The sequence below is a fragment of the Protopterus annectens genome, chromosome 2.part0 (assembly GCF_019279795.1).
Source record: "Protopterus annectens isolate FY-2018-M chromosome 2.part0, PAN1.0, whole genome shotgun sequence".
NCBI lineage: Eukaryota > Metazoa > Chordata > Ceratodontiformes > Protopteridae > Protopterus > Protopterus annectens.
In genome coordinates, this window is record NC_056728.1 from 643824562 (window position 1) to 643849671 (window position 25110).

At 38.6% G+C, this 25110-nt stretch overlaps 1 protein-coding gene across 1 annotated transcript in view; it reads right to left on the reverse strand.

The window, feature by feature from the left end:
- Positions 1–25110, reverse strand: part of ACO1 (aconitase 1) — a 1039508-nt gene that overhangs the window by 48992 nt on the left and 965406 nt on the right. Inside the window, exons 20-21 of the mRNA XM_044061006.1 lie at positions 2705–2852; positions 1518–1640 (exon numbers count right to left, since the gene is read on the reverse strand). Of these exons, the coding sequence (XP_043916941.1) occupies positions 1518–1640; positions 2705–2852 (271 nt within the window). The remainder of the gene's footprint in view (positions 1–1517; positions 1641–2704; positions 2853–25110) is intronic.

Here is a 25110-nt window from a genome sequence, read left to right on the forward strand (position 1 = left end):
ACTACTACTGATTGGGGCCCCTCGCACCTTGGCACGGCTACTCCCTTCAACCCACCACAGCTATGCTTTATGGATCATGTGATAACTGAAAGAACAATTTTATTGATGAAAACGAAGATGCAGCCAGCTAAGATGAAGGAAAACTGAATTCTTTATTACTCACATAAACCATTTAGCACTTTCGTCTGGTGTATAACAGAATCTGACTTCATCTGGCTGGCTGCATCTTCGTTTTCATCTGTTTGTTGCTTGGTTCCTGGTGGATTTGTGATGTCAGTATCTGGTTCCTCTGAAGGTGTTGGCTGTGCCTCAGTGCCTGGAACAATTTTATTGATTTCAAAGAACGGATTTGCTATATATATTCCTAGAACAGACACCCATTCAGGTGCTAAATCCCGCAGAGACATTACACCTATTTTATGCAGCAGCATGCCACATCAACTAGACAACAGATTATCATCCTCATTTCAAGAAGGCAATCCACGACTTCTGTATCAGTGGAGTCCTGCATTAAAGAAGTGTAGCAGCTCATCCCATGGCTTGATTTTCTCCTCTTCCTTAACCTTGTCCTCTAAACCCTTGAATTACTTCCTTAAGATTTGACAAAACTGCTCATGCTAAAGTATCAGAGAAATAATACAGTCTATCCAAATACTTTTTCTGAGAAGCTAGACTTTATGAGACACGCTTCACTGTACCATTTACGAACTCATATTTGTTTGCAATTGTCCAGCAGCTGGCTCAGAGAATTAAGATTATCAGCTATTGATTAACTGTTTCCTGTAGTACGTGGTTTGAAACTTTCAGCATTTAAGTGCCTATTTGTAAGACAATTAACAGGGGTCGCCACAGCGGATCACCTGTCTGCTCATGATTGGCAGTGGCGTTTTACGGTGTTGAGTTGCCAGCCCGGCATCCAACCTTCCACAGAAGGCACACACATGCATACACACACACCTAGGGCCAATTTAGTGTCTCCAGTCCACCTACAACATATCTTTGGGATGTGGGAGGAAACCGGAGCACCCGGAGGAAACCCACGAGACCACAGGGAGGACATGCAGACTCCACACAGAAGGCACCCCAGCCGAGAATTGAACCAGAGAACCTCTTGCTGTGAGGTGGTAACGCTAACCGCTGCACCACCGTGGCCGCCCTGTGCTCTAATCTGGTTAACAAATATTAAAAAACAGATAAATTGTATGACTGGACTACTCCTTATGTACTGCTTTATATTTGATATTTTTCACTGAGTCTCTATCTGACCTATGAAACAAACAAAAAAACTCTTGTTACATAAAATGTATGTACTTATATCTCAAATCGGTTTATACTGTTAGAGTTTATTTGAAGCTTTTCTCCTCAGGAGACCCTGCAAAACACACAGATCTTGGAGAATATGGACTTTGGATCATTATAGTATGACTATGGCATAAATCTGTAGGAATGTTAGATGTCTTATGCAAGAAAGATACTGATTAAGAAATATCTGAAGTTATCAGTGGAGGATGACTTACCAGCAAGAAAGGACCCTTAGCTGCCCAGTCTCTCGAACTTCCACATCCATATTCTTTACCAGCAAGAACAATTGTAGGATGACCCTTTTGAATGTATCTTTCAGCAGCATCAAAAACATCAAGCTGTGAAAAAAAGGTAAGATTTTCTTTGCAATTTTAAAATTTTAAAATGTTACAGTAAACATTTGTTGCACATATACATTACAGGATAAAGATGTTTTAATGTACAGCAGATATATAACAAGGAATGATGACTGGGTCACTAATCGTAACCAACTTACTATGTGTGCTCAAGACATCGATATCAAGAAATCCACTTTTGAGAGTGGAGCACCTGATATAAAACACTGGAAGGAGTTCTCAGTTTGCAATGGAAAATCAATACTAAAGCTGCCTATACTGAACACCACATCAACCAAAATTTTCTCTGTTTCAGTAGTCACTGGGACAGAGCCATCTAAATACCAAATTTCATATGTCGCCTGAAGGCTGCAATCTCCCCTATAATCCAGAGAAGCAGGTTATGTAAGGAAACGGGCAACAACAAGCAGGAATGCTACCACTGGGCTAATCATGCATTACTGCAGGGACAATTCTGTGGAAGTAACAAGATCATCCATGAGAAACAACCCAATAAAGTGAAGTACCTGTAACTGAAGGTAAAACAAACAAGGAATCAGAGAATCCACTTGCCAAGTACAGGTCCAGCTACACATGGGTCACAAAGAGCCCATTTATCAAGATATAAAAAGAATAATGAGGCTTGGTACTTCAAGATCTGTCACACATTTTAGTGAAGAGTTGCTGAGAGCCAATACAATCCAGAAAAAAGACCCATGAAAAAGAACTGCTCCTCTTCATATTTTAGTGAAGTATATGTTCAAATACTTCTAATGCTTCAAATAAAAAATGTAAGGGCTGGGAAGAGAAAATGAAACACTTCAGGGAAATTACTTGGATTTAAAAGATGGCCATTTTGTTGCAAAGAATGACTACTCTGACCCAGCTGGCTTCTTCCAGCAAACTAAATTCATTTCTGAAAGCCTGTTTGAAACTATTAAAAGACAGAACATCTCTCATACAGGTTTAACCTTAAAAGGTACCTTCTAATGAAAATATTACACACCAGAATGAAAAAAAATTAAGAAACTTTTTTCTTTATTTTTATTACATCTACAGAAACTTACTGTTTCACCAGAGGGGAAATGAATAGTCTGTGGTGCTTGTTTGTTCAAGAACTTGTTGACCAGACGGATATTTGCAAATGTCCCTCTTGCCATGACTGCATCATTGCCTCGGCGAGATCCATAAGAGTTGTATTCTCGAGGAGTTAAGCTAGAGATGTGAAAAGGGAAAATAATAAAATTCTTAAATTGTTCCATGTACAAAACCGCTATTATTTTTATATATATATATATATATATATATATATATATATATATATATACACACACACACACACACACACACATATACATACATACGATACTATAATGAATGTAGATAAATCACTTTGTTGACAAAATATGTACTATGATATGTTAACCATTCATTACGGTGTACAAAAAGCAGCACTCAGTGCATCAAAAAAAAAAAAAAAAAAAAGAAATATCTTTTACTGATGCACTACCCATAACCTGACCACACTCAGATCAAATCTGTCTGAAGAGTAGTAGTGTTACGGGAATGGCTTCTCCCTCCCTACTCCACCCTTAGCAATGTGTTGATCCTAATCCTGACCCTGTCTCTAACCTTAAAAATGCCTCTGAATTTTAAAAAGCCCTTTCCATAATACTACCAGTAAACAAGACAGCTCTTACACCCACCACATGCCCACACACACACACTTTAAATCCCCTAACCTAGCCCTTAAAGTCTCAAAACACACATACACAGTTAATACAGTTAATCCCCTTACTTACCCTTACTCTAATCTTAACCCCAGTCATATTCACACAAACCCCCCCCCCCCGGAAACATCCCACTTTCCTGTTTTGGCAAAGCAAATATTTGACCAAATGTCCAGTCAATAAACTGGAGGTTCAAAGAAACAACTCTGCACTTCCATCTGCCAACGAAAGCAAACTCATTTCACTGAATCACATTTGACTGAAATACTGCTGCACCAAACATATTTCAAAATCTTTTTTTTGCAGGGGGGCAAGCCCGCTCTGCACCCCCCCTCCCATATTACATATACAACTCCATGTTTGCACAACAGTTGAGAAGAGAGAAAAAACACATACGAATAACCACTGCTTCTTTACTTTATAATTTTCAGTCAATCATGACTCCGTCAATTACGATTTCAGTCTCTAGTCCTTTTAGTTTTATCTCATTCCCTCCAATGGAGCTCAGGAAGTCTGCACCATAGCTTCCAATGGGAAGAGCCTAAGCTTTTTGATTGAAATTTGAGGGCATAATTTGATTCTAACAACCGTACATATCTCTGGAACCTTAGGGTTATTAAATAAGGGTAAATGGTAAGCTCTTCAGCACAAACTCTTTTTATAGTGGTGGTATTATTTAAGTTCTAAGTCTTAGACTAGATTTTACAAGTCACAGTATGGAACTATTGAATTTGTAATATTTTGTAAGCAACTTACAGTATCTCAGCAACCACTCAAGTTATACTACTAGCAGCATTTTATTCATCAAACTGAGAGGTTTCATATGAGGCTAAGCAGTTCTATCTGTACTATTTGGTTGTTGAGTTATTTAGAAACACATGAAATTCATGACAACATAAATAAATATAATATTAACAATTAATATCACTCTAACCACACTACACTAAAGTCAAATATCAGAGTTATGCCTGTCATTTTGTGTGTTTTAAGATGATTAATACTTTGGTATGTACCATAGTTTTGGAATTATTATTGCAAATATAAGCAAGCAATATTTCATGCCTACAGTTGTCAGTAGGATTTAACTGCAGAAACACCTACAGACATTTTATATACAACTCAATAGACATACTTTAAAAAAAAGGAGGAGAAGTTGTGGCAATAATTAATAAAGAAGGAATTTAGTTTGAAGGGGATGAGGGCAAGAGTTAAGTGGGATAAGATAATCCTCCCCATAGAACAAGGTGGTTTAGAATAGCCCGATTTGAATGGATAGTTAACAGCTACATAGTTAGGCTCATATACATAGTGGAAGTAGAGGGTTATAACTCAAAGTGGAAAGGGATGATGATAATGAAGAAATGGGAGTGGGGTGGGGGCAGTTAAATAAATTAGGAGAGGACAGCTTTTGGATTCAAGTCCTTAAGGAAAATAACAGCCACCATACAGAATATTCAACAAAAATATAAAGGAAAAGTACAAAATAAGCAATTTATTGATGCCCCCCAAAAGTTCTATAGAGCATTGGGAAACAAGGCAAAAGGGACTGAAAGACCACCCAAAAAGAAATAGATACATTTTGGAGAAACATCTATGAAGATCCTGTGGAACATAAAGATGCTGAATGGATAAAAAGAAGTAAAACACGTAAGAAGTTCAAATCTACAAGATATGAAATGGGATGAAGTAACAGCCAGATATTAAAATAAAGTTAAGAAAAGCCTCCAATTGTCAAACCCCAGGCCCAGATGCAGTAACTATCTTTTGGCTAAAAGTATTAACATCTTTGTAAGAAGACTTAGCCATGAGTATGAACTATTTATATGCACACCTGAACAGACACCAGCCTGGTTAACAGGAAAAAGAATGCTTCTACTTAAAAGTGAACCTGCAAGTTATCGCAAAAATTATAGACCAATAACTCGCCTTTTGACAACATATAAACTATACACCGGAACTGATGCTGACAGAGTTTATAGTCATTTAGAAGAAAACTCAATCATGGCAATACAACAAAAGAGTAATAAAAGAAAGTCATATGGAAAAAAGGATCATTTGTTGTTAAAGTCATAGTGGAGTACTGTAAAAAGGGGAAGAATTTAAATATGGCATGGATTGACTACAAAAAAAGCATTTGACAATATCCCACATTCATGGATAAAAGAGTGCTTAAAAATGTATAAGCTATATCAGACAATAACTGATTACATTACAGCGACCATGAAATAGTGGCAGACTACTTTGCAATTAAGCCATGATAAAGGGCAAATTATTATTCCAGGGATAAAAATTCAAAAGGGGATATTTTCAGGGTGACTCCCTGTCACCACTGCTATTCTGTCTTGCCCTTAACCCTTTAAGCTACTTAGCACATTAGGCCATGGCTATAATTTGGCTCCTAGAAGACAGTGTAAAGACCTCTTATCTTTTTGTTGATTTAAAACTGTGTAAGTTCATCAGATGAGGAACTGAAAGCACAACTGCAAGTGGTTAAAAGTTTTGCAGATGATAAAAGAATGTCATTTGGTCTTGACAAATGTGCAAAAGCAACCTTTAATGGAGGAAAGCTGCAGCACCAAGAAAACATCAGTTTGGGACAGGAATAGGATATTAAAAAAACTTGAGCAAGAGGGAGTGTATAAACATTTGGCAATTGATAAAACATGAACAAATGTGAATAAAATTCAGTAAGGAAATTTTAGGTTTAAATAATGCTAAAAACAACACTGACATCTAGGAATAAAGTCCATGCTATAAACCAATTTGCTCTTACTGTCTTAACTTACAGCTTTGGAGTGACTGACTGGCTCCAAAACATGCTGGACAGGGTAGACAGGAAAACAAGAAGGATGCTTCATGCTTATCAAATGATTTATAAAAATCGGTACATATTAAGATTATTATGTATGGGCCTCCTTGAAATTGTTTACATGTATAGATCTGTAATCGTGGGACTGCACACATCTGTTGAATTCACAATACCCAAATTTAGTGAAAGTTCTTAAACATGAGGAGAAAAAGCCTAAGAGAACTTCCCTACTTAGTTTAGCAGAAGCATATTGGTGTCAAGTGGGAATGGAAATCAAACCAGAAGTTGATAATCAAGCAGCAACTGAATGTGCCAAAAAACAAACAAAGAATATAAGGTGAAGGATCACATGAGAAGGCAAGAAATGTGGAAAATACATAAATATAGCTGCAAGTACAAGAAGCTCTTGGAACAACCTTATGTTGATCAGGATCAAACGCAGGAACAGTTAAGGAGAGGTGAATTTAAAACAAAATATGAAAGGTTAATACTGGCGGTCCAAATAGTGGACTACGTACACAGTTTACAAAGTCCACTAAACATGTGGGAGAAATGGACAAATGTAGGTTTTGCAAAACAGAACTGGAAACAGTCTCACATCTTGTAGCTGGTTATGATGTGCATAATGTGGCAAGACGTTTGCATTGCGGACTGTGCAAACATTATAGTACTGAAGTGGCTGTAAAACACTGGAAAGATGAGCCATAAAACATCATAGAAAATTATTAATTATGAAGTTTATATCAAATGGGATCTCCCACTAGAAACAGTTCAAAAAATTGATGCGAGAAAACCAGATATAGTAGCCCATGAAAAGAAGACAAAAGTAGCAATGACTATTGAAATTGCTACACCCAGTGACTACAGTGTCTTTACATACAGAGATACAAAGTCATAAAATACCAGGATTTGCTGGCAGAAATGAAGGCAATGTGGAATGTGGAAGACAGATACCCAGACAGTTCCAGTAGTAGTAGGGGCAACAGGTCTTATAAAAAAAGAATTTACAATCATACTTGGATATGTTACCATTATATGTAACTCCATACAAATTGTACAAGGAGTCATTACTGGGCACATTGTGGGTGCTGAGAAGAGCACTTTTGGCTAACATCAAAGACTGAAACAATACAAATCTCATGAACCTTAATATTACTTTGACTTGGTAATGGGGCCCATTCCAGTCATGCTATTATATATATATATATATATATATATATATATATATATATATATATATATATATATATATATATATATATATATATATATATATATATATATATATATATATATATATATATATATATATATATATATATATATATATATATATATATATATATATATATATACACACACACACACACACACACACACACACACACACACACATTATATAAATATAAAATCTTAAATTCATAAGGTTGCAGAATGAATTCCAAGAGCTAAGCCAGCTCAAGAATAGAGAAAGGTGATTTTGCCAACAAGGGATTACTCCAAGTGATGATATAGAAAATGGACAAGAGGGGACTGGAATTTAGTGGAGAAAACTGGAAAAGAAGCAACGGTATTGGGAACAAATTACTAGACAGGGAGAGGTAATAGTTACCAGGAATTGATATTGGGGTATAGACAAACAGAATGTGATAAGGGACTATAACTGAAAGATCAGCACTGGTGGAGTTTTCAGTAAAATCTAGAACAGAAGCTGATGCTAAAAAGGGAATATTTTAGTACAGCATATAAAACACTGCAGGACAACTATAAGAATTCAATCAGGGGAAGTTACAAAAGATTGTCAGACTGGAAAGGCAGTTTATAAAGGAACAATGGAAGGATATCTATATGGTTCCTAAGTAAGCGACAATGCCCAGAAGCTTTGGGAATTTTTTTTTTCGGGGGGGGGGGGGGGTTGCATAGATATTTTTATATGCAATATGCAAAGGAGATTTATTTTCTCCTGTAGACAGCAAATGGTTGAGGTGTGATGGAAATGAGAGTGGTAACTGGGAACTTGTTTTTGGGACTATTATGCTCTTGACGGAATGTAAGTGGCCTAGCCTGAACACTCAGATTATATGGGTTTCCCAGTTCTCGGGCTATCATGGATAGTCTGCATAGAGGATGTGACCCAGTTCCCACTTGTTTGTTTACATACCATATGGCTGTAGTGATATCTGTGATACCAATAAAAGTCGTGGAGTCCACAAATGATTTAAGGCTGTCACAACATTTACTAATGCCTTCAGCTCTCTGATGTTTATGTGCAGTCTTCTAACTTGAAATGTGCATAAACCTGCACATTGAATCCCTTAGATACAGCCCCCTAGCTTAAGTCTAAGGATTCCGTACTTGCAGACTAGGTAGAAGGTAAAAGGGATATTTTAAAATACGGATTCCTAGCCATTTGGCCTATTCACTGGTGAGGTTTTCTTGGGAAAGTTAAGAACTGGATTTGGTAAGATGGAAGGAAATGGTGCTGAAGCCTAAATGATCTGAGAAACCACTAATTTTTTCTAATATGCAGTCTGGGTAGATGAACCATAACAGTGGAAGTCATGTATCTTAAAATGCTGAGGAATCCCTTTGATGTTGTCAGAGGTTGAAGAGAAAACTGACGGAATTTTTCTTTATAAAGAGGTTTGTTTTTTCTTTATTTATAAACACATTTATTGTATTATCACTTAAGATACAGACAAGCATACATTTATATAAAAGAAAAACCATGATAACATGTTTACAGTTGCAAACTGTATACATCACATACATTTCTTTTATATCAACCCACCATTACATAAACTGCTCAATGCCTGCCTTCCATTAAATCTCACTCCTTCAAATATTTATTCTGCATGTACAGCTCCCACAATTTTCATTTTTTTTTCTATGTAATTTGATCCTGTCCTTTCTTAAATATCCACTTTCAAGTTCTTTTATCTCTGCTAAATTACTCACGACTTCAGATACAGTTGATTTAGACAGATCCAGGTCAAAAGAGCAATTTCAATACTTACAACAATTTGCTCACCAAACATTTCTGAGTACTCAACAGTGAATTTTTAAAACCTAACTCATTACACTCCCAAAACATATGCTCTCAGTTACCTCTTTCTTCCCCATCACACCTCCAACATCTGCCATCTACCTAAGGAAAAATTCTGCCTGGTGTATAAAAAATGCTTATGCAATACTTCCAAGCAAAAACCTTAAATCTTCAAAACTTTGTTGCCTATTTGGGAGCCATACACATGTCATCCAATTCTATCCTTGTTAATTGCTTATCAGATCTCTCAACGTTTTCTAACCTCCTCGGATTGATTCCTATGGTTATTAATATTTTGTATGACCATCCCATCAACTTTATCAAAAATGTTATTGAATTAATTTTCTTTAATGGGGAAACAGTAAATCCTCAGTAATGTTTTTTATATCTAATACAGAAACATCATTCATTAACCTGTCCATGTCTCTGGAATTGTGTCTGATTAATAGTTCTGAGTCCCTGTTTGCTGGTTCACAATTGCATGAAGATTTACTGAGCTTATATGGTGGTGTTGGATATTAAAAGTAAAAAAGAAAAAAATTAAGGAATGAAATGGAATATGACTATAGGAGAGCCTTTTCTCCCCCATAATAGGCATGATATTTAAAAAAAAAAAAAAAAATGTTCATTTGACATTTACAATGTTGATGTTGATGTTAATTCACATAACTTGGATAATCAACATGTTGAACAGGAAAACCCTTTAGTCTCCCCTACCCCCCGGAAGATCAGAGAGATTGAAAAACAAGGACAGAGGGAGACAGGTTGTTACCCGACTGGTGACTGTGAACTGGGGAGAGACTCAAAAACTGAATTACCATGGGAGGGGGGGCATGGGACAGGAAGAAGATGATGTACAGGAGAGAGATAGAGGTAATGGCAGTTATTTGTAATAAAAGGGGAGATTTTAAAATTTATAACTAGACGGATGTTTATGTTGACTCCCAATGATGGAATTTGTTTGAAAAGGGGTTTGCATTTGTTCAGAACTGGAGAGCCAAAGTGGAGGACATCTTAATAGATCTTAAAATGTTTACTAGAAAGCTTAATTTCTGCATGCATTTTACAAGTGAGCATGTCTTTACTCCTTCAGGGTTGTAGAAATCTAGTTCCTTTAACCTGCCTTTACATTCCATGATCCAGCTGTTTGAAAAGGTATGTGAACAGGGCTTCAGAAAGATCTTACAGGTAAAAAAACAACCATATCTATAGGAATTTCAGTGTGGACGAATGAGATTGGTTTCATAATACTGTAACACACTGAAATATTAGATTAATGAAACCAGTTAAGGGTGGCAGCCTAATGGTAATGAGTAGTAATGACTACAGTGATAAGATGTTGACCATTTTGTTCACTGACAACTATGAAGAAACTAGCGGAGATCAGAGTAGAGAGGCCAGAGGGGGCTATTGAAACTGACCTCACAGCATCCAATGGAACTGACAGCTCTGGGTCCGAAAGCAGAGAAAGGCTCAGAGGAGGAGCAGCCAAAGAGGAGGGGGAGGATGGGCTCTGGGGCTGACTGGGCCGGAACTGAAAACAATTTAGCCAGCACCAATGACTGGAGTAGTTTCTGCACCATTCTATCGACAGTCATCAGAGAGGGTCCGAAAGGACCTAGATGATAAGGTCAGAGATCTGGATCTCCCTACATAGGGAGACCTATGAGATGGAGAAACCGGTCGAGAACTGGAGACTGGCTCTGAACTAGAATCTCTGTCACCGGCTCCGAGATGCTGAGAGCCGATGTCGACATAGTCGGTATACTGCCTTCTGTCGGCACCAAAGCCAATGGAGCCAAAGAAGTAACAGTAGTTTTAGCGATTTTCTCTGGCGGCTCTGAGGAAACTGACGGAGCCGGAGTGTGCTTTTTGAAGATTTTTTTCTGATTTCTTGTCTGGTTTGGAAGGAGAGGATCTGAAACTAGAAGACCTCTCCAAGTCTTCTTCAAAGGGAGGTTTCAGTAGTCCTTTTAAGATAAGCTTGTTCTTCCTCTCTTGCAGTACACCGGGACAAAGTGTGGCAGAACAAGGATTCTTGGAGATCAATAGCACCCAAGCAGTACACACACACTTGAGTGCCCATCAGTTAATGGCATCTTGTAACTACATTCTACACACTTTTTAAAACTTGAAGGCCTATGTTCTTTGGGATCTTTAGACATGCTGGCAAGAAAACTCCACACACCACACAGGAAAACAGGAACACCTCTGCACAAAAGAAACAAACACAAAAGGCACGGGAAACTAGACCCTCTAACTGAAACGGCCTAGACCATGGACAACAACAAGGAGGACTAGGTCCTCTAATTTAAACGGGCCTAGCCCAGGAAACAAGAGACTAACACCACAGAAAACAACAAAACACCTAAAAATAGGAAAACTACCACTGGACAGAAGGGAAAACAAGGTCCTTTGAAAAAACGGGCCTAGCCTGTGGAGACAAGGGGTGAACGGGATACCAAAAGGCCAACGGAACCGGACACGCAACCAGCAGAACAACACACACAAGGTAGCTATGAAAATAGCTTTTTGGTCAACAATGTGTTTGAATTTAAAAGAAAAATTATACTTAGCCACGGCCAAGAGTGAGACCACATCTGAACATAATGAGCGGCAAACGAGATCGGGATGGGCGCAATGCAGTATGGGATACCTCTTAGCCACGAGCCAACTGAAGACTTCAAGCTAGAGTATGGCTGAGTCGGAGGTGAGGTTCGGCTCCGAACCCAAGGGTAAGAATGTAGGTGAGACTGGACTATATAACATCTTCTATTAATAAAAAAATATAGCTCATTACAAAACAGATGCTTTATTGTTCAATTTTTTTTTTATCACAAGGACAGATTACTAAACAGGAATATGATTTTTTAAAGGTTGAATCTCCCAGAGCCCCCACCATTTTTGGTATCCCCAAAATACACAAATTTAGCAGAACCCCCCTCCCCTTTATGCCCAACAGCAGATGCTAAATTATCTAAGACTTTTAATATTGCAATGTTTGTAGATTTTAAACTTACAAATGTGGTGACTAATAATTATTTATATGCAGATTCTTGGGATTTTTTTTTTTTAACTAGAACAAGTTATAGTTTTGCACAGGGATGATTATTTTGTCACCATAGTAGTCAAGGATTTTTTTTTCAATAATCCCTCATGGAAGGGGCTTGACTGCTTTATGATTTATATGACCACAGCCAATTGGTTCATGAAGTGATTTTAATGTTGAGGAATATGATGGAAATATTACTGTTGAACAGTTGCATTTATTTTGAAGGGCAGCTATTTTGTCCGCAAAAGGGAGTAACTATGGGGGTTACTTGTGCCCGTATATTTGCCAATTTGGTAATGGTATACTGGGAATACAGTTTTGCGTTCAATTCTGAATACAGCAAACATTGGTTCTTATATGGGCACTTTTTAGATGATATAGTGTTATTTTGTGAAGGCAATTTGAATAAACAATGAATTATATTTATTACTGACTGAATTTCTGGAATTTACAATGAGTGTTTCAGCAGAAGTGTTGTTATTTATTGGATGTTTTGATTTTTAAAAATAAGGACGACACAAAATTTGAATCAAATATTTATAGAAAACCTACATATTCTAATTTCTTACTTCATTTTACTAGTTGGCATCCCAGACACCAAAAGAAGGCTATGGTAAAAGCACAGTAGGTTAGGCTTGCAAAGATGGTTTCCCAAAATAATTTAATGATAAATGTAATAAGGTGAGTGAGATGTTATATAAGGGAGCTATTCTATTTGTTTTATAGACGCCATTGCTGATGAGATGAAAGTTAAAAGGGAAAAAGATATACATTATCCATTAATAGGCAAAAAGGTGTTTGGGATTTTTAACAAACAACTGCTTAGTTGGAATGAATTTGGAAAGGCTATGACTGACTTATTCTATGGATTTTGTTAATAAAAAGCATCATTCAAAGTAACTGGAATATTTTCTTGGCTAATGGGGAACAGTTTCAACAACTGGGTCCCTGCACTAAATTTGTGTCCAGGAAAGATAAGTGTCTGAATACTATTTTAGAAAGATATGAAGAGGGAAATGAAAGTTCTAGAATGAAACGTTTGTAGTTATTGTAATAAAAAAAAAAAAAAAAAAACATTGTTAAATTCAGGAAGACAAATTTTTTTTATTTATAGCATGTTGTTATATTCAGGAAGGACAAAACATTATTTATTGGTATGATGATTTTTGTTTAAAACAAAAATATCAATGTTCTAGTAGTAAGGTAGTATACATTGCACAGCGTATTGAAATATCCATGTTTCTATGTAGGGAAAACAATAAAAGCATTTACAACCAGAATTTATCAACTCACCTATGACATTAAAAACAGGGACAATCAAAATACACTGTACAAACATAAAATGGTCACAGTTTTAAATGTTATATTGCTAACAGTGTCAACTATGATATGAGGGGGTGAACATGGAAGGAGTGTTTAAAGATGAAAAAGCTTGGATGGCAATTAAAGACAAATGTCATGGGTAAATATGGGTTAATGAAATGGTTTCTATTAGTATTCTTAGATTGAACACTATGTGCACATAGTGCATTTAAGTGTTATACAATTTGTTTTTTAATGGTTATGGTATAAGGATTTAGATGAATTATTAGGTTTAATACTGTGTATTTTTAATAAATCTGTGAAGTTGTTGTTAGCATATATTTTTAAATTAGACTGAAACCTTTAAAAAATAGAGGTGATTAATACATGGGGGGAATGGGTTTTCACTGTTAAACAGAATGTTTAGTGCTAACATGTTCTTTATTCTGGTTAAGTCCTATATTACCAGGACAAAAGCACTTAATCATTTTACTTGTTTTACATTTTAGAGAGTTTATGTTTTGCACTTTGTGCATTTTTAATAAAAAAGAAGTGGTTTGGGTGTGCTCCTGGCTAATGTCTTCCACTTCTGGTTTATTAGTGTAAAAACAAACCACATAAAAAAACTATGTATATCTTCAAATACTGAAGTTTAACCTTCTTGACAGGATCAACTCTCCTAAATTAACAGCTGTACTCACAGGCATTAATCAACCTAATATTAAGGTTACCAATGCTAAGCCATGTTACAGCCTGCACAACAGCAGCTGATGTCTGTTCTTGTCTTACCTTTATTCCCCCTCTCAGATGTGAAAAACAACTTGCATGCTTTCAGAAAACATTTAGCCTTAAAAAAGTGCAAAGGCTTATCTTTAAATAAAGCTACGTTATATATTGAAGTATATGCATTAAAGTATTTAGTTATTAGAAAAGCTCTCTTATTTACTTCCAATAACTTCAGACTTGATGTTTAACTGAGGTGCTGGCCCTTGCACCTTTTAATTTTACATTTCTCTCAGTAAACAATGTCCAGACCTCTGTTTATTGCCTTCAACTTTAGTCAGCTTGTTTCCATGGAAACAAAAACACAATGTACAGCTATACTCAGACACTCAGCTACGGTCTTCTCAATTGGCACTGAATACTTATTTGCTTCAAGAAAACTATTCATTACATTGTGGTCTCAAAAAATAAACTCACTTTCTTACACAAAAGAAGCCAAGGGCATTAATCTAGACCTTCACCTGTGCAAAAGTAAAAGAAAACATTTCAGTTCTACATATATTATAATCAGTGAACTTTTACATCATATCTCCTTCCCCAGCAGCCCAAGATTTCAACCTATTGACTTAATTATGCTTTTGTCCAGCCTTTCTTCTGTTTTTACACTGTAATGCCTACATTTCTTAAAACTAAAATGTACCTGTTTAGTTTAGGATCTTTATCGCACACAACAGTCACTAAAATACTTTACTATATAACATGCAATTTATACCATGAAATGTTTTATACAAACACTGTTAAGGATAAAACTTGTTTACTTACAGTTATTTCCCACTTTTTTTATTTATTTATTTTACATTTTAGTGTCCTTACAAACATTAATGATATGAAGTCTGGTTATACTGGTCAGTCCCATAACAAGTTTAACAAAGTCAACAAAAATCCAGTCATTATCAGAGACTTTTTCTTGTAAAGCCGTATTTTACAAATGGGATTAATGCTTTATAGTCTTACATTGTATTCATTAATTTCAGTGTTGCTGGGCTTCTTCCAGTGTATCTCCATCTCTCAACCTCAGACTCAGGTTCAAGTCCAATGTACTCCTGATTCAAATCAGCTCCTGTGCTTTCTCTCTCTCTCTCAAACATTTTCCTTTGGAACACTGGAAAAGGTTTCATTGGCAGTCTTTCTACTTACCATCAAAAAGGATGAGAAGCAGAGTCCCCTTCTGTCTGATGGCTCACACCTTCTTGGACAAACTTTTGTATTTCCCCTTTATCCTGTTCTCCATCAAAAAAATGACTTGGATAACCAAATATGTTTGAAGTACTGAATACTGTACCAGAGATAGAAAGAACTGGAAGTGGGATCTTAAGAAAAAGTTAGGACCAAATTACATAGAATAAACTAAAACTTTGGGAACAATACATACAGAGTAATGTTTTGAAGGAGGAGTGGGGCTTAAGGGAAGACAGGAATTGATTAATTTATGTAATGTTAATTGATGATAAACATATAAAAGAATACATGTGATGTATAATGTTTGCAACTAGGAATATATTAATATAGTTTGTTTTCTTTTATACAAATGTTTATCTACATCTTAACTGATAATTCAATAAAGATGTTAAAATTGATCCTCCTGTAAAAAAAATATTTTGAAAACAGTTGGATACAGCAGCTTGAATCTCACTCCTACCTCTCGACATTCCCCAATTGCTAGGATAAATATGCTTTTCTGCCTGGTGTACAGTGAATACTCATTTTCCACAAACACTAGATAGTTCTGAGGATAAGCTCTTTCTGCTGGTATGATTGCATCTTTACCAGTGCAAGTCTTGGCTGATTTCCCATGGCCAGGTTTGGAGAATACATGCAATGTGCCCTTTCAATTAACAAATCCTGCTGAATAATACCAGCCCAGTTACTTATTTATGCTTTCATAAAATGAATACAGTCTGTTCCTTCCAGTTTCTCTGGTACAGCAGAAAAAAGTACAGTTGTGTACACTTACCATAAATGTTGATGCTCGAGTGTGTTCACAATTACAGTCCTGACTTGTGGGATTTCCCACCATGGAAGCCCTTTGGCGGTCCGACTACCAAAGTAAATATTTTCTCTCCACCTACAACCGGCAGATGCCCTATCCTGATGTCAGTACTCTGGGGTACGAGTGGAGTCAACTGACATCATGACCTCAGTTATTTTCTTGCCCCGCAGAGTTTGGAGCCACCCAAATAAGAGCAGAAGGTCAGACAACTAAGGCAGGGATCTCCAGGCAGGCAAGAATCAGGAGCAGGAATCCTAGGTAAATAGGACATAGTAGCAGCCTACCTTGTAGGCTGGGGGGGGGGGGAGGAGGGAAAAAGGACTGTAACAGTGACTACACTTAAAACACTTACATTTACAGTAAGTGTACACAATTTGTACTATGTTCTTCATGTTTCACTGTTGCAGTCCTGACTTGTGGGATGATTCCCAAAGCTGAAAAGAGGGGAGGATGCTAAAGTAAAGTGAGGAGGGGAAGTTTTGTAGAGTAAAGAGGCAAACCCTTTGGACTTTAAGAAGGCTGACATTGGTAGTGCATGGTTAATGTGTGCACGGAAGACCATTTGGCAACCTCCAAAACCCTTGTTAGGTATGCCCTCCAGGAAGGCTGGAGGCCTACTTGCCCTAGTGGAATGGGTTCTTGCAGCTTCAGGCGGGTTTCTTCCATGATGACTGTAACAAAAAGATGATACAGTGAGAGACCCATTTGGAAATGGTTTGCTTGCGACAGGATTGCCTTTAGTACTGCTTGCAAAGGTTACAGTCGGTCAGATATTCTGATGGCTTTTGTTCTGTCCGAATAGTAGGGTAGGTGCCTATGGAAGTTTGAGAAATGCAGATTTTTGTCAGTTTGGAGAGAAGATAGGGAGATGTTTTGCTTGAATTAAAGACACATCAGACACCACCTTGGGCCTAAAAGCAGGATTAGTCAGGATGGCAGATGATAAAAGGTTCCACTGCCATGAGAGTCTGGAGTCTCAAACTCCTAGCTGACATGATGGCTATTAAGCAGGCAGTCTTTCATGCCAAGAATTTTAAATCTGAAGGAGAGGCTTGTTCAAATGAGAAAGTGTAAGCCTTTCTAGGACAAAGGTTAGGTCAGAGGGTGGTCTATAAGGTCTCCTAGGAGGTCTGAAGTGGATGACCTCTATAAGGAACTGTTTGACCAGAAAATGAAAAAGACAGGGGTGTGGGCAAGAAAATAGGCTTTAATAGCCAAGAAAATAGGCTTTAATAGCCGAAACCTGAATCTTTAACCATGAGAAAAGAAAGGCCTTGTTCAAACAGATATTCCAGAAAGGACTAGCTGATCAGGATCTTGGCCTTGATGGGCTCCTGATAAGGTTGTGAACACCAAGTTGGAAAACTATTCCTTTTCCCTGCACAGGGTTTCCTGGAGCTAGGCCTACTGGCTTTTTCTAGGATATCCTGCACCTGCTTATGTAGGGGAAGACCCCCCCCCCCCCAAGTTAAAGTATCCTCCAAGCTGATCGAGGGTTAAGGTATCCTCCAAGCTGATAGACAGATGGTTTTCAGGTTGGGGAGTATGATGTGTCCATTTGTCTTGAGTCTGGAGGTGAAGAGTCTGAAGTAATATCCAAGGACAGTATTAGTTAGGCTCAGAAGAAGACACCAGTGTTGCCTTGGCCAATTTGGAGCTATAACTATGACCCTGGGGGCTCTTCTCTGATTTTTTGGAGAACACTGGGAAGTAGGCGCATTGGTGGGAAGGCATAAATAGATAAGCCTGTCCATGCAAATGAGAAAGCATCTGTTTGCCAGGCTGACAGGGTGTCTTGTCCGGGTGGCAAAACCTCTTCAATTGTGTTTCTTCTGGTGGCGGTGGACCACCTGTGGGGTCCCCCATTCCTCGGCTATGTGGAGAGTGATTTCCCGATGCAACTGCCACTCATGTGTGTCTACAGGCTTCTGCTAAGTTGGACTGCCTGTTGGCTGTGCACACCTGGGAGATACTGACCCCATATGTGCCATCCCATGGAGTGAGCAGTGATCCCCACCGCCATAGCTAGGCAGCAAGGAGGGCATGAATGTGCTCTTTGTTTCTGTACCACATTACTATGGCATAATCTGTATCCACTATTAGCACCTCTGGTTTCAATTTCCTCTCTGAATGCTAGTAAAGCCCTTTCGGCTGTCAGAATTTCCTTTAAGTTTATGTATTTATCCACTTCCACTGAGTCTGTAACTGTCTGAAGTGTACCCCTCAAGCAGTCTCTGAGGCATCCATGGTGGAGTTTGTTGCAAAGCTGGGTTAGGAGTGCATGCACTGGTCCACCATGCAAATAATTATTTTAGGCCAGTATCAGCCTTATTTTAGTACATGGTGGTTGTGTATGCTGGCCCCACACATTTCTGAGGTACCAGTGTAATCTCCTCATGTGCAGCCTAGGCAGGAGAATCATGAGAATAAAAAAGGCCATGTAACCCAGTGTGTGGAGAAACTCTCTGGCTGCAAGAATATTGCTGTCCATAATTTTCTGAAAGCTACTGGTCAGGAAGGATACCCTGTCTGAAGGCAAGAAGGTCTTTTGAAGGATAGAGTCCAGTAGGGCCCCCTAGAACAGTATTCTGGTGGTGAGCAGCATTGGGGATTCTCGGTAATTTATGGTGAATCCCAGCAAAGTAAATATGGACTGGGTAGATGTCAAGTCTTTGCTGAGTAGTACCAGGCTTGTAGACTGGAGGAGGCAAATCTTCCAGGTAGGGGGTATACATGTACCCTTGCGTTTAGCAGTAGGCAATGAGGAGAGCTAAGTGCTTTGTGACTACCCTGGAAGTATTAGATTGCAGAGCACACAATTGTAAATGTATGGGACTTGCTTAAGACCTCAAGAATCCACAGTTTGATCCTTCTATGGAATATGCAAGAATGCATACTTTAGAAATGGAGTCCCCATGAAAGCCATTGGGAAAACATGGTCAAGAGTTAGTGAAGAGTCAGCCTCCTGAATTTGGGAACCTCTTGGAATAAGTAGAGGGTGGAAAGGTCCAGGATATAACAGAATACATCCTCTTTGGGACCCTGAACTGTGCTGACGAAAAGTCCCTTCCTATCTGATTAAGAGAGACTGCTTCCACTAAGGCCTTCTTGCCTAGTGTTATCATATGTGAAAGTCTCTCTGCTTTTTGAGATCGTGATAAAACTGGGAAATCTGAATGTTTTGGAGGGTGTAAAGATTTGAGGTGATATTCACTGGAAAGGATATTTAGAACTCACTAGTCTGCAAAAAGAGAGCCAATTATTCTGAATAGTGCTAGTCTTTCTCCAAATCTGAGAACAGGTTGGGGGGGTGCCACAAAAGAGTCATGACTGCTCCCTACTAGGGACCCGAGTTGTGGAAGTCTTTGGTGTTGGGGAAGTAGAGTGCTTTTGCCTGGGTCTCTGGCGCTAACTGTGGTCCCCCTCCCTATGAGCCTCTCTTTGACCTGCTTTGGGTTGGGAAGGAAAAGAACAGTGTTTAGTGGGATAGTTTCTAATGAAACATGGGGGGTTGGACCTGCAAACAATCTTTGCCTGTCTGCACTGACTTAACTTTGTCCTCCATTTTTTGGAGCACAGCTTCTGCTTTCAGGCCAAAGAGAAACTCCTTATCCAAGGGAGCATTCAAAAGATTGGATTTAACCAGCTCCAGGATGGCAGTTAGGGACGACGTGGTCTGGACTGAAACAGGTAAAACAGAAGGAGTGGAAGTGTCATTGTGGGATTTGCTTACCACAACGGAGATGGGCTGTTAACTTGGCAACTTTCTCTGACATTAGTTAGCAAAAAGGAAAGAATTCCCCAATGGGGTACTTAGCTTTCTGAAGTTTTCACTCTGGTGTGAACCAAGCGCCATATGTACTGGATGTCTGCTTTAGGCTCTGATGGCAAGAAAGTACTGAGGTCAAGATGTTGGTGGACTCCACTTATACCCCAGCATACTGACATCAGGATAGGGAGTCCGACGGTTGTAGGAGGAAATTTGTATACCCTGGTAGTCGTGCCAGCCAAGGGCTTCCATCGTGGGAAATCCCACAAGCCAGGACTTCAACAGCGAAACATAAAAAACATTTCAGGGTTTTCTCTGTGTGCTCCGCACTCTAAATCTGCCATTTTTGGAAAAAGCTCTTTTTGAGCAGTCTCATACTCAGCCTTTTCTTCATTTCAGTCTCCGATTTTTGCAGTTTTAGGAGTTCATCTGAACAGCTGTTTAGAGTTTCCTCCATTTTTCCAGCCTTTTGTTATTTCAGTTGAAATACTCCTTCAATGTTTCATTTCTATTAAGCGCTGAGCACATGACTTTTTTCTTCTAAATTACTGGAAGCCATCTTTTGTGCCAAAGCTGGAGCTTGAACTGCTTTTTGTTGAACAGCTGCGGGATTCTTCCCAGTCAGTGTTTTCACCACCTTATCTAGCTGATTTTCTTTTAGGCTCTTTAAGTTTCTTCTTTACTGGCATTCAGGCGGTATACTTTCTTACCAGTAAATTAATTTTACTAAAACTGGCAGAATTACTGGTTCTTTATTTATTTTATTCATTTAACATTTGTTTACCGGGAAAGTCTGACTTGGAAAGAGCCAATTTTCAGCGGAGGCCTGGGGAGAAACATTCCAGATGGAGGTCTTTGTACTGTGGGAGGAAACTGCAGGACTCAGAAAAAACGCACATGAACACGGGAAGGACATGCAGACTCTGAGCAGAAGACACTCTTGCTGCGAGGCGACAATGCATACCACTGCACCAATGCACCATCCATCAGTTTCTTTTTTCACAATGGGAGAGTTGAAATTAAGTGATTGATCACAGTGCAGCCATCTTGGGGGGGGGGGGGGCAAGTTTACTTTTTCTTGAGATAGGAAGGTCATTTGAGAAGTATTTGGCAAGCAACCTAAAGATATTTTGTGAGAAAGAACATGAGAAGATTTTTCTAAATTGACCTGAAAACCTAGAATCCGAAGTAGATTTCAACAAAGATTCCTGAACATTTTGAACAGAATCTGCAAAAATAAGGCAGTTATTTAAGTGTGGAAAGATGTGGAAGCCTTACAAAATGCAAAAAGCAATCACTGGTGCTACACACTTTGGTTTGTCCACAGTAACAAAAATATTCACAAAGGGTAAATAAGACCACTGAAAAAGTGAACCACAAACAGAAAACGTTACATAGCATGTGAAGTTTCTGTAACTGGGTATATGGATGCAAGCACCTTTTAGATCCAAAGTCACTAAGAAACTTAGCAGAGGGATCAAGGGAAAGACAGACTGTACAGTAAGCATTTTGAACTTTGGAACCTTGACATGGAGATTTAGAGAAGAGAGGTTTAATGTAAGTCCTCCAGATTCCTTCCTTCTTGGGTACCAGAAATATTCTTAAGTATAATCCTTTTTGATTTTCTGGTACAAGTTCTATTACTCCCCAAGAAAGCTTATGTGAAATGATTGGGGGGGGGGTATGGGGGGTTGGTTTTGAGGATGGGACAGAATTCCTAGCATTGGGGGGACAGAACTCCATTGCCATCTGTACTGAATGATTTTAGTACCCAATCTGCTACAACACTGGATCACAGGGACAGACAGAGATTTACTGAAAGCTTTAGATGACTACCAGGTTGAGGAAGCGATAGGGGAGGATGCATAGTCAGTTTTTTTTTTTGACTGAGACTGGCCTCAAGGAGCCTCTTCCTTTTATTTTGAACTGTCCAACCACTGTTTCTTAAAGGATTGGGTTCTTGAGTTTTGATGTTTGTTTAAATTGTTTTCTACAAAAAAATCCTGGAATGGAGAAAAATCCTACTATATTTAGATGTAGGGGATTGAACCATTCACACATCAGTTTTCTCCTTTCATGAAACCTCTTTAGAGCATCTGCTGAAGTGTCAAACAAAACCACTATATCCAGAGGGGCATTAAGAATTTCAGATTTTACATTTTCAGGCAAACTTTAAATATGTAACCCAACCAAGACTGAAACAGTTCATGCAGCACTAGATACTGCATACTCATCTTTATCAACAATCTTTATCAACAATCAAGGAGTGTTTAGTAACTTGAATAATTGAGGAAAGTTAACATTCTAAGACATAAAAAAGTTATTGCTGATTTGCCTATTAACAAAGGAATTAAACACGAGAGCCTGACAATTAACAGCTTGAAATGCTAAGGCTGTGGAGATGTAAACCCCTTACCCCAAATCTGTCAAATAATCTGCCATCCTTGTCACAGAGAACTGGATTAGAAGGACCCAGGTGTTTTGTGCTAGTGGTCTTTGACAAAACAATTACTGAAGATTTAGCTCTGGAGTTATAAAAGATACCTACACAATTGAGTAACCTTATATAACTTATCTGATTTCCTAGGAGCACAAGGTTGGCTATCCAGACAAATACTGCTACAGTAAAAGCATCAAGTACTGCAATAAAAAGTATAGTCATTGGTTTAGGCATTTCATCCAGTAAAAATTCTGAATTAGTTATGTTGTGTTTCAGCTATCTCTATGTTTCCACTTTAATAAGTCCTTCATACTTAAAATTGTATCAGGAAATTCAGAATTATTTCACATAGGAATCTAAAAAAATGGTCAGATACTGATTCTCAATTTTCAGGAGAAGAGACTTGGGAAGAATAGTCTAATTCAAACTCCCCTATAGTTGAATCAGATTCCACATCTGAAGGAGAAGAAGCAATCTTTCTCTCTAAAAATGTCAGAGGTGAAGAAACAGACTGGAGTGATTGAAAAACCTTATACTGACCATTAACAAAACAGATCCATTCATCTTTCATTTCCCTGGATGTAAGGGTACAGGGAACAGAATGTGTTTTACCTTCTAAGATTTTTTTCCGAGGAGACTCGGAAGAAAATGTTCACATCCAGTCCTCTCCCCAGGTACCAGGTACATCACGCACAACCTGTATCTGCAGGACATCTGTATCCCCTCCAGAATCAACTGTGGCTCTCACTTGTCCATACTGGATATACATCCATCCCTGATTGACATGCCAGACTCCCAAACCTTAGTTGTTTCACAAAGGGCAACACCAGAGAGGTTGGAAGTAGCAGACCAACAGTCCAAGGACTCTGATGTGGCAGGGCTGAGTAAGAAAATGAGTCCAAACAAGCTAATAAAGAACCTGCTCTAATGGCTTTTCTCTTCTTGATGACTGGAGGATGGACATCTGAGGTACCAGCTTAAGATTCTATCATGGGCAGAGTAAGGTCTTTAAGCATAGTTCTCTCAAGCTTTTCAATGCGAACCAAATACAACTCATAATACTTAAAGGTTAAACAAATTTAGCATGACTGGACATTGTGTTCCTCACCTACACAGAAAAGACAGGCTGTGTTGGCAGAGTAAGGGATTTGACATCCATACAATCACTTTCCCTTTCTATTCTACATAAGCCTAAAAAAGCTACAAAGTCCCCAATGGGGTACTTATCAGTCGAAATTCTCATAACTATCAATCGCAGAACCACGGAGGATGCAGCAATGTTAGACTTTTAGTAGTAGCTTCAATGGAAAGAAATTCCTGAACTTTTGTGCCTGTCTGTCAACTTTTAAACAGCATGTTTTTGTGCCTCTGAATACACTGGTGCAAGGAAGACACCGTAAAGCTTTTGATACTGGTCAGATGTTTGACCCTTGGCAGGATACTTCCCATATAGCTTATGCTACTGCAACTGCGATCTAATGATGAACAACAATGAATGCTTCTCATCCTCATTAGTAACGAGCAATAAATTATACAACTGTCCAGCTTACATGGATACCAATCAACAAAGACAGATGGAACCACCATCAACCTGTAAGAAAACAGGGTAAGCATATTCCAGACCCATAAGGTAGCACCGTCCACACTGATCAACTTATAAAGTAAGAATACATCTATTATTTTGAGCACCAAAGACCCTCCTTCACAGATCCTGTGGCTGGCTTGATTCCAGAGGAGTTAAAACATCCTGTAGAAGAAGATACAGAATATATCAGGACCAACTACAAGACTGTGCAGTGAGGAACAAGAAGCAAAAACAAAACAAAAGCAAAACTCCAAAGCCTCATAAATGAAGCTTTCCTGGAAAAGAAGTGTCATGTCTTCAGAGCCACAGCTACCAATCCTGACAGAAGCAGGCAAAGTAAACACTGGTAGCTGCTAGCTACTATTATAGGAGTGGACAAGGCCACCACATGGACCAATGGAAGAGATGTCCAATGGCTTCATAGGAATGATGCACTTCCTCCACTGGAAAATGGAATGAAAGACCCTCACTTCTCAACTCCTGGGTATATCTCACCTCCTGACACCAACAACCAAGCACTCTAGTGGAATACCCCCAAAGAAAAGGTGCCCTTAGGAATCAGAAGCTCCTCACTTGACTTGGTTTCTGTGACTCTAAGGAACTGGATGAAGAAAGGCTTCAAAAGCAAGGATGGAAACCACCTCTTCAAGAAAAGTGGAAAGAGGTGGACGGGCAAAAGGGCTCTCCCTCAAGACCCATAGAACAGGGCTACTCAAACAAGTGGAGTTGCCAAAAGTGGAATTTCCCCTAGTTGAACTCCTGAGTCTCCAAGGCCAGAAAACCAACAGCTTGGCACATGAATGTCAAACAAGTAGTTCAAGATCCTCAGAGGGCAGATTTATCAGAGGAACAGATGACAGCACACATCAAAAAGGGATGCAAACTAGTCACATGCTGGATTCCCATTCTAACCCCCCCACAAACTCAGGACAAAGCAGCAGGATCTACACACTCATGCCCTGAATGG